Here is an 11965-nt window from a genome sequence, read left to right on the forward strand (position 1 = left end):
GAAGTGTTCTCAGAAGTTTTACTGTAAGATATTCGATATAAATGGCCATAGAGTAGGTCAACTTTGGCAGAAAACATAACCGGAATAGAGTCCCCCCAAAATATGGGTATATAACCATTATAAGCATGCATTATTATAATATGTAATAATGATAGAATTCTAAAGACTACACGTCTACACTGCGGCGTGTATGATGTGCAAGTGTGCAACGTTTGTGCTGACGTGCAGTGCGTGTAGGGCGGTATTCGTACAAAAGTGTACCCGAGTAGGTAGGGGTTGATTGGAGGGTTGGTGGGCTGGAGGGTTTACCAAATGAAAGAGACAAGTGCGACAAGGGGATGGATTTGCGAACAAAGCGTCACGTACTGACCGTATATACATTATATATTATAATATTATACACAATACACATATTACTGTGTGGTCTGTGAGTAACGATGAGGAATAAATTCCCCGCGAGCAGTTTACATTTACATATACATATACAGTGGAACTGGGTCATATATATATATAATATACATTATATATGGTATATACAATTCAACACTTATATTATTCACCCTCCTGTATAGTTCCGTGTTGCACACCGAGCTTAGTTTTCTGGGCAAAACGAAGAGGTGCGTCACCTTGGCCCCGCCACTTACTATATATAAATTATAATTTATGTCAAATTATGTAATATCATTTGTAATGATTTGTAACCATCAAAAAAAAATTTGTAACCCACCCAAAACGGCTCAAAAATTTTTTTCAATGTGGCGGTGCCAGGGTGACGTCACCCCAGCCCCGCCAAAATGGAAGTTCGACTTGCAGGTACCTGAAACCTAGTTGAAATTATGTAATATCATTTGTAACGATTTGTAACCATCAAAAAAAAATTTGTAACCCACCCAAAACGGCTCAAAAATGTTTTTCAATGTGGCGGTGCCAGGGTGACGTCACCCCAGCCCCGCCAAAATGGAAGTTCGACTTGCAGGTACCTGAAACCTAGTTGAAATTATGTAATATCATTTGTAACGATTTGTAACCACCAAAAAAAAATTTGTAACCCACCCAAAACGGCTCAAAAATGTTTTTCAATGTGGCGGTGCCAGGGTGACGTCACCCCAGCCCCGCCAAAATGGAAGTTCGACTTGCAGGTACCTGAAACCTAGTTGAAATTATGTAATATCATTTGTAACGATTTGTAACCACCAAAAAAAAATTTGTAACCCACCCAAAACGGCTCAAAAAATTTTTTCAATGTGGCGGTGCCAGGGTGACGTCACCCCAGCCCCGCCAAAATGGAAGTTCGACTTGCAGGTACCTGAAATCTAGTTGAAATTATGTAATATCATTTGTAATGATTTGTAACCATCAAAAAAATATTTATAATCCACCCACATTCATTTAAAAACAATTTAGACCACCAACTCTGATATAAAATATGACAAAATATCTCATTTTCTTAAATATTTTCCCCATCTTTCCTTTTGACTAAGTGGTGCATGTCAATTTTTTTCAATTTTCGATGGTAATTACTTTGTAATTTTCTATTGTTTACCGTATTATTACTTTTACTTTTAGTAAAATAATGAATTATTTATACCTTTATATTATATTATATGTTTTTTTATGTTTTAAGATTATATATTATAAATAATAGCTAATCTTTATGTTCATTTATGCCATAATATAACACGATAAACGTTTTTTACGCTATATGTTATTGTTAATACATGTTTTATATTCAAAACGTACAAAATCACAAAGTATAATAAACTTAAAAATCATTTTGAGTTTATCAAAATACAAATTGGGTTAAGTCCATTATCGATAATATTTCCATAAACAGCCTTACTTAAATTTAAATTTTTTTTAGTCTCTTAATCCCAAATTATTTACATTACATATGTATTAGTTCAGTTCTTAAAGCTATTATTTGTAAATATAAACACCAACCTTTGTCTTATGGTCGGTGAATATCGTAAAATTGCGATTTAAATTCACATATTATTTAATACAATGTAATTCTTATATGTTTTTAATTAAATATTTATTAATCAATAACAATACTTACATTAGTTGGTAGCTATTTTTAATGTTTTCTCAGGTCTTTTTGGACATAATATATACTATATAGTTTCTACTGAGGATTGAAGGATGTCGATATTATGGTCTTAGAGAAGAGGTCCGTTAACATTGAGTATGTATTTTTTTGTATTTAAAATGAAAAATATATAAAATTAATAATTTATTGTTTTGTATAAAATAGAATTTCAGCATTAACTGTACAGCTATTTGATTTTGATGATATACTTGCTCTTTTAGATCGTCATAGCATTGCCATTGACCATTTGATCTTAAAGCATATGCTGTATAATGACCGTATGATTGTCAACATTTTATTTTTACTTGAAATATTATAAACTAAAAACGCCAAAAAATATGAATAACGATTATAGGATCTTTTTCAGTTTCTCATATGCTTTTAAAATAATTGAAATGTTTTTATTTACCTTTTGGTTGGTTTTGTAACCACTTATCTCGAGCAATACAACTGAAGGAAACATATTTAATACAACGTAATACTTATATGTTTTTAATTAAATGTTTGTTAATCAATAGCAACACTTGCATTAGTTGGTACCTATTTTTAATGTGTTTTAGGTAGTTTTGGACATAATATAATTCATATTTATAGGAGCATAGGACATTGTACACGCCTGTGCTTGCATATGTACGGCATAGACAAAACGCGTTTTTTATGCATTCGGAGTATAACTCTCTCAATTTTGGTTTTAGAATAAAAATACTTATCATAAAATTGAATTGTCATAGTAACTCTGTGGGCAAAACAGTGCGTTTTTTTATTCATCCCCAATATTACGTTAATTATAATGTTTACAGATAACGAATGTATATATATTTATTAGAGTATAGGCTGCTGATGTAGTTCTATTTTTAACGCGCTATATTATTTTTCGATTTGGTTTAAATATATTATTATGATTATCATTACTTCTATTTTTATTTTTATACAGTTGAATTATTTTAATACGTATTTATTATAATCGTTATCTGTTCATTACCACTTGTGCTGTGGATAGTGGATGTGTTATGTTTTTGTTATTATTAGAATTTTCAATTACAGTAATTAAGTTTTTTTTCGATTCACATCGATTTGGACTTACCTACTTATTTTATAAAGTCGTTAAATATCAAAAGGTAAGTAGTATAAATATGATAAATTATTTTTTACGTTTGCAATTTACATTTAAATAACAGAGAAGTCAGATTACTATAACTAGAAATCTATAACTATTAACTATACTATAGTTTATAGAACTTAAGTTATTCATGTTTATAGATACTTTATACATTATTTTTATAAAATATTTACTACATGCTTATTATTTATTTAGTATGGGAAGAAAAGCTAAAATAGAAAGTGCCATCTTAGATGCTGAAATATTAAAGTTTAAAAATGAAATTATCACTGAGGATGGAAAAAGTATGTTAATAGTATTCAAAATTAGGAAATACAATTCGCATGATTAGATAATTGCATTAAATTATTATTGTTTTAAGATATTGCTGGAACAAAGAACCAAGTATGGCATAAAGTAGCAAATATTATAAATTCAAAATTTGATACAGAAGTCACTGCGGCATCAATTCGGGTTAGAGTAGCTCTTAATCGTGGAGGAATCAAAGAAAAGTTGGGATTACTTCCATTGATAGAGAAGAGTAACCCTACCCAAGATAAAGCAAGCGGTAGTATGATTTATATATTATATATAATATTTTAATTACATTTTTAAAATCATTTAATTTAAACTATTTTTAATATACATAATTTTTAATTTTTGGTAATTTAAGATGATAATTATACGAGTGATGAAAATGAATCAACTGCAGCTGATGTGATTAATTTTACATTAACATTTTCTTCTGAAGAATGGACTAGTATAAGTCCCCAGAGTAAATTGTACTGCGGGGAGAAACGTACCAGAACTTATGAAGTTTTGGCGCCGTTTAATTGGAGCAACGTGGTTCATGATCATTTTTTTTTACATACGAAACTCCCTTGTCCAATTACATACAAAAGGGCAAGCGTACGACCATCGGGAAATGTATATGTGTCAGTTCATGGAAAATGCACGGAATGTGGGTCAATATTTTATGGTGAAATAAAAGATGTACCATCAGAAAATACTCGGTAATACAATTTTTATCAGGAAATTTTTTATTTTAAACTTTGATTATTTTTATGTAATTATTATTACTTATAGAGTGTTAATGAACTGTACGTATACTGGATCTTTCAAAACAAATCATTATAAAAAACGAAAATTGGCTGGTTCAGAAAAAGAGCGATCTATAGATGCGATGTTAAATCGGCATATAGCTCCATCTGTGTACAGACGAAATGAAGCCAATCGATTAATGGTAGAAGGTAAATAATAATTATTAATATATTTCATATATATATATATAGAAAATATGATATTAATAGGCAAAATAAGTTACGCGCTTCTTTATAAACGTTCTAAGTGGAGCGATGAATGCATTGATTTTACGATGATGTGTTTTTTTTTATTTTTTTGTTTGTGTCTGTCTACACGATAAGTATGCAGTAAAAATAATGCTTCGATTTTAAACTTCAGTAGCTTTTATGGCGAAAAAACGAATTTAGTTATTGCGTTGTGGTCACTTGTTGAGGTCGAAATTCAAAATTCCCAGTAATTTTCAAAAGCATCCAGAAAAAAAATTATACTTATTAATTATATTGTTATTTCAAAAAAAAAAAAAAAAAAAAAATGTAAGTTAATAAATTTATAAAATAAATTCCCAATTAATCAAATCAGATACATTATGCACTCAACTACCTGAGTCATTAAATGGTTGTTTTCAGAACTATTCACATCAATTAAATCAAACAGTTATTTCAGGGCTTAGCGTAGATTAAATTAAATTTAAGACTATTCGCGTTGATTTTTTAAATAGCCCTTTTTAAGATTATTTGCTTCAATTTTATAAAATGGTTTTTTTTAAAACCAACAAACACCAAAATTTACTTTTATTCTTATAATTATGCACCAATATATATATACAAATGTACAATACCCTTATTTATGTTTATTTAATAATAAAGAAAATATTCTTATTAGATTTTTAATATTTTTAGATTGAATGTATTAATTTTACAATGATGTGTGTTTTTTTTGTGTCTGTGTACAGCATAACTAGTCGAAATAATGCTTCAATTTCAAACTTTGGGGGTGGTTTCCGATGTAAAAGTGAATATCCTTGTTGCATTATAGAGGTCAAAAGTAAACATTTTCCAACAGTTTTCAAAAAAATCGAGAAAAACAAAAAAAAAATTACAGAAAAACGGAAATTTTTACGCAAAACCAATTTTCGACCAAATCGATTTTTATATGGTTGTAATTCAAAAACTAATCACTGTAAATACTTGAAATTTTTACCAAATGTATATGTTAGTGATATATATATATATATATATACAGTTTAATTTTAAAATTTTTGACTTTTTTTGAGTTATTTATAGACCACTGAAATTTTCGATTTTTATGAGAATTTTTTTTTTAAGTGTACGTAAAAAATTTTAGATGACCAAAAAACTTGAAAATTTAATACAAGGTTCCTTATTAGTTATTACCTAACCTTATTGAAGCTAAACAAAATTAAAAATCGTTTGTCATAATTTTTTTTTATAAGCGTTTACAGTTCAAATTTTTACGAAATCTCTCGAAAACGCAAAAATTTGCAAGTAATTTTGAAGTTGAAAAATCATAAAAATTTTTTGTGTCTATAACTAAGAATTAAAAATATAACACTAAGTTTTCCATAAGTTTTCCTTCAAGTAGCTATAGAGAAAATTTAAAGCGTCATTATAAGAAAAATGTTTTGAGTGTTCGAGTATTAAATGTTTATGAAATCGCGTAACGACAACGATTTATCCTCAAACCAGGTATATATCTACGATAATATAAGGTATTATGAATTATGATAACTACATGCAAGTTTTTTGGAAAAATTGATTAACCATGCCTTATGCAAAATATGCGTCCTAATTGAAAATAAAATATTTGTTTCAAAATAGAATATATGACAATATTTAAATATAATATATCCTAGACTGACAAATCATCTCCGTTCAGAATCGTTTTTCGTATACAATGATACCTATCATTGCATTCAAATTTAACCTACCCTAGTCAGAGGTCCATCCAACCCCCTAACCCCCCCCCCCCCCCCCAACAGCAGAGTGACATCCACTTACCCGCTTTTTTTTTCTTTAAAAACATAGTACTATATTACAAATTCAGTTTAATTTTATCTTTGCTTATCTTCATTTAAAATCGTTTTTCATCATATTATACACGCTATAAGTTGGTTTCTTAATTTAATACATTCAATATTATGTGCTTTCTCAATAACAATACACAACTGTATTATTTTATTAACAAATTATAGAAATAATGTAATTAAGTATATTGTTTATGTTGTTGCGTTTTTATTCATTATAAAACTTGAATACAAAATAATTTTTTTTATTCTATAGAAAAACAGTGAGTATTAAAATACAATAAAAATAAAAATTACGATATAGATAAAGATTTGCTTTATTCTTAAAATTTGGTAAATCTAGTATAATGTGTAATGTTCAATAAAATACTTCCACACAAAGTATATTATACTGGATCATATTAAAATTACAAAGTTCATTAATTTTTAGTAAAAAAATAAATCATTACTTTCTGGTTGTGTACATCACGTAATTGACAATATTGTGGGCTTGTGGCGAATGGCGATAATGCAATGCACAGAAAATATAGGTTTATCCTTGATAGAGTAAGTAATAGGCTTATCGAGATACATTTCCCCAGCCGCCCCCCCCCTAAATTTCGAATTTTGAATTTTTTTTTACTCCATTGGTGTGTAGCCGGTTTGTATTGGTTTGTAATCTCATTATTTAATTTCGTTTATAGAGGTTTAGTATTTTTTTTAAAACTAAAATTATTGTGGGGGGGGGGTCTGGAAAAATTCACTGATTTTAAATTTTTATTCATTTATTAATAATAAATAATTAATTAATTAATAATTAGTCAATACAATTTATAAAAATGTCAACCAGTCAAATTAATTTTCTGAATAATTTTTTTTATATTAATTAAAATGTTTTTTTTATTAAAAATTAATTTTTTAATTACCTAAATATTGATTATTTTATACAATTCAGCTTTTTTTTTTTTTACAAAAATTCGATTTTTTATTGAATACACCTTTATTATTAAGTATTGATTTTATACAACTAAACTTTTATTCCAACTAGATATTTTTAAATTCATTTAAACATTATTATTTAAATTAAATTTTGTCAGATTTTTTTTTATTTAGAATTTTTTTTTTAAATCTATATTATTACTTTTATGAAAAAAAATGTATATTTATTTAAAATGTATATTGAATAAAAAATGTTTAAATGAATTTAAAAAATTTAATTGGAATAAAAAACACCGAGTTATAAAAAAAATTCAATATTTAATAAGAAAAAATAAATTAAATTTTAATAAAAAATAAAAAAATAATTTTGTATATTGAATATAGATTTGTATATCAAATTGACTTTTTTATTAAGATTTTTTATTCCTATTTAAATTTGTATTTTATGCACATTATTTTTAATTGTGAACTTTAAAAATAGAGATTTCCTAGTATTAACTATTTATTTGTTTATGAAAAATATTATATCGAATAAAAAAATCTATATTTAACAAAAATTAACTCAAGTGGTAACATTTTTACCAATTGCTTTATTATTTTTATCAATCAATATTATAAATTAAGTTTAAGATATTTTTCTAAAAAATTATTAAAAATTAATGTCCTACGAAAATTAATAAAAATAATTTAACAATTAAAAAAATGTTAAGCAGAAGGTAAAATTAGATATTTTTATGTATTATCTACAGCACACGCTACGTCACTGTACTATACACTAATAGTGAAAGTCGTTTAAGACATTAGTTGTTACAATTAAAATTAAGTATACTCTAAAAATTTCAATATTTTTAAATTGCAACAATATAACTGAAATTTTTATTCTTGGTTATTTAATTTGTAATTTAGTCTAAATTTTGACTAAAAAAAAACCATATTTATAATAGTTTTATTGACATTTGTAGAAAAAAAAAATTATTTCAATTGTCTATCAATAACTTAAAAAGATTTGAAATATTTTGAAGACTTTATCAAATTAAGGAAATGCCAATATAAACATTCAGTGAAAATGATATGTATCTACAGTAATTTGTTTTAGAGTTACACCAATATTTAAGTTCGATTTTTTCAAAAATTTAACTACCTTAACTTAAAAATTACGATCACATACTGGGAACTATTGTACAGAAGCGCAACTCATCCACTTATCTATCTTTTAAAAAAAAAAGTTAACTTTAGTTATTTATCGAGATTAAATTAAGTTGTTGATATTTTTAGTCCTAATTTTTAACTTTATTGATGTGTTCCATATTATATTAAAATTGGACAACTATTATTGTTAATTATGGCCATATAGATAATCACTGGGTGATATTTAATTAAATATTTTCAGGTGATTCAATGCCACCTCAAATACCAAGTTTAGCTTCTCTTAGAATGACTAAGCATAGGGCAGTCTTATCCTTAAGACATCATCAAGATCCTATTAATGCCCTTGGTATAATGAAGCAGATTCATAAATATGATGGTGCAATTAGGGATATAGGATTTGATAAATTTTTTGTGCATTTTTGGACAAATTTACAAATGAAAATATATAAAGAACAATATACAAAATGTGCAGTGCCCACAATTAGTTTTGATGCAACAGGAGGTGTTTGTAAGAAGATAAAAAAATATGGCAATAATTATTGTAGTTCTATTTTTCTATATGAAGGCATTATGAAAGTAGAAGATCAAAGTTTTACTGTTACATCAATGTTGTCCGAACAGCACGACAATATATCGATTAGTTTATGGCTTAAAAGATGGCTCCAATGTGGATTAAAACCCCCCAAAGTTTCAATAACTGACCAATCCTTAGCTTTAATGTCAGCTACTGTCCAAGCATTCACACAATACGATTCTTTGGAAAAATATCTAAAAGTTTGTTTTTTGTTATGCCGTGGTGATAAAGATGTTGAAATACCAACATTTTTTATACGCAACGATATTAATCATTTTATACATTTGATAACACAGTGGAAACCACTTAAAAACTCACGTCATCAGCGTACTAAACAATTATTTGTTAGATCTATAGTACTTTTAATAACTTGTGATTCCATGAAAAATGCAGAGCAAATATTAGAAGCTATATTCATAGTAGCTATGAGCAAATATGATGGACATATTATATCAAATGTTGACACACTAAAACAGGATACCCAATGTAGTCAGAGTAAAAAGTTTCTGCAGTCCCTGATCAGTAGTAATAGCGCGAATATAGATTCATTTATTAATGAATCAGAAAACAACATTGAAGAACAGCAGACATTAGAATTTGATTTTTTGGATTCGTTTGATACATTAAATTCATTCAAGGACTGGTCGAAATTGTTGGCTTCAAAATGCGAAGAAAAAATTGGTGATATTGAAGGTGAATTTGATAACGCCCAATATATTCCAGAAATTATCCCAATCATTATTAACACCATGAAATTATTTCCTTGTTGGTCCAATATAATGGTTAATTTATTCAGATATGGTGACAATATTGCTTCAAGTAGCAGAATCGAAAGCAATTTCAATAATATAAAAAACAGAGTGTTTAAAAATGATAATTTGCCGATTAGAGTGGATGATTTTGTCGAACGGTTAGTAGAATTTTACAGAGGTGACCATCTTATTCTACAGGCTAAGGAAACTAAAAAATCAACTGAAGTTCCTTTGATCAAAGATGATTCAGAACCAATTTGTAGCCCTCTTTCTTCTGATGAATTTTATACAACATTTAACAAACCTAGTCGAAATACATTAGCACCATCATGTATTGCTTGTAAAAATGGAGATTTTCCAACAGGTCTCCATCGTTGTAGCAACTGCAATAAAGCCGTTCATATATTTGCAGGATGTTCTGTAGAAGACCCTTTAAGTGAAGAAGGTTGTGGAGAAAAAAGAATTTGTTTGGCATGTAATAAAATAGATGAATTAGATGAGGAAAAAAATTCAATTGAAAATTGGAAAAAGAAAGGAAGTATATTATCATCAAAAACTCGTTCTATGAAGTCATACTTAGTTAAACAGCCTGGATTCGAACATATAGATTTAAATAACACCATAACGTCGAATGAAATTGCACTTCTCCGAAATGGTTCTTGTTTTCAAAACAGACCTGTATACGTACCAGGATATAACAAAGTATTGCTGACTAATACTTGTTCAGCTGATTCTTTGTTATCAATTTTAGCGGTGTCAGTTGCAGAAAGTGAGAATTATAGAAAATGTTTTACAGAAGAAAATAAAGGAAATATAGTTGAATTTGTTACGAAAATGATTGGAAAGAGACCGACTAAAGAACTATATAAAGATCGCGTTTACTTGCTTGTACTACATTTTATTACGGAGAGCCAAAATCTAGTGGGAGGTATAATGCTAATAAACACAGTAGATACGGCCGCATCAATGTGCGAAAAATTATTAGAAAATATGCCATCATATACAAGGTTTGATCGCTGTCAAAATAATATATGTTTTGAAAAAGAGATAAGTTTAGCGGGAAAAGTTGTTATTACACTACTTGGCGTTGATGGCAATATTGATTTACAAAAAGATATGGACAAGTTTTTTCAATCATATACAAAGTTATGCGTTAGCTTCAATTGTAATTGTTCAAGAGAAGTGGTTACAAAACCAACCAACCATATTGTTGTGGAATTATTGTCAATACCAAAAGGTAAATATAAACATTTCAATTAGGTATTTTAAAAGCATATGGAAAAGTGGCAAAAGATCCTATATATCGTTATTCGTATTTTTTGGTCTTTTTAGTTTATTTAATATTTCAAGTAAAAATAAAATTTGACTTAATTTTTTTGTGCCTAATTGTTATTCTTGAACAAAACCAAAATTCAGTCATAAAATAACTGGGGAGTAATACCACAATAGACAAAAACACAGACCCAAAAAAATATACAAATAATTAAAGAAAAAAAATCATTTTTGTAGTATATTATGTAGTATTTTTAAATAATGTATTATAATATTTAATTGTTATGTTCATATTTTCATTATTAATAGATTTTAGAGCTTCCGGTAAATATTGTTACCTTGAAAGTGCAACAAAAGTTTCACAAAACTATGCTGAAAAGGTTTTGTTAAAACTTGGGGACATCAGCAAGAAATTAAAAGTTCATGGTGATGTGTACAATTTAAGAGGGGTAATTGCATTTGATGGATCGGCAAGGGAATTAAGGCAATCATACGGTCATTATACAGCATATGCTTTAAGATCAAATGGTCAATGGCAATGCTATGACGATCTAAAAGAGCAAGTATCATCAAAATCAAATAGCTGTACAGTTAATGCTGAAATTCTATTTTATACAAAACAATAAATTATTAATTTTATATATTTTTCATTTTAAATACAAAATAAATACATACTCAATGTTAACGGACCTCTTCTCTAAGACCATAATATCGACATCCTTCAATCCTCAGTAGAAACTATATAGTATATATTATGTCCAAAAAGACCTGAGAAAACATTAAAAATAGCTACCAACTAATGTAAGTATTGTTATTGATTAATAAATATTTAATTAAAAACATATAAGAATTACATTGTATTAAATAATATGTGAATTTAAATCGCAATTTTACGATATTCACCGACCATAAGACAAAGGTTGGTGTTTATATTTACAAATAATAGCTTTAAGAACTGAACTAATACATATGTAATGTAAATAAT

The 11965-nt window shown here is 27.4% G+C and overlaps 1 protein-coding gene across 1 annotated transcript; it reads left to right on the forward strand.

Annotated features, from left to right (window-relative positions):
- Positions 1-10542: 10542 nt before the first annotated feature.
- On the forward strand, positions 10543-11606 carry LOC149062780 (uncharacterized). The gene is made up of 2 exons (XM_089215410.1): positions 10543-10945; positions 11290-11606. Exons 1-2 carry the CDS (start codon positions 10543-10545, stop codon positions 11604-11606), a joined length of 720 nt encoding a protein of 239 aa, XP_089071536.1.
- Positions 11607-11965: the final 359 nt, after the last annotated feature.

This window comes from Diuraphis noxia, unplaced genomic scaffold, assembly GCF_037042655.1.
Source record: "Diuraphis noxia isolate RWA-SAM2 unplaced genomic scaffold, SU_Dnox_SAM2 contig0001, whole genome shotgun sequence".
Taxonomy (NCBI): Eukaryota; Metazoa; Arthropoda; class Insecta; order Hemiptera; family Aphididae; genus Diuraphis; species Diuraphis noxia.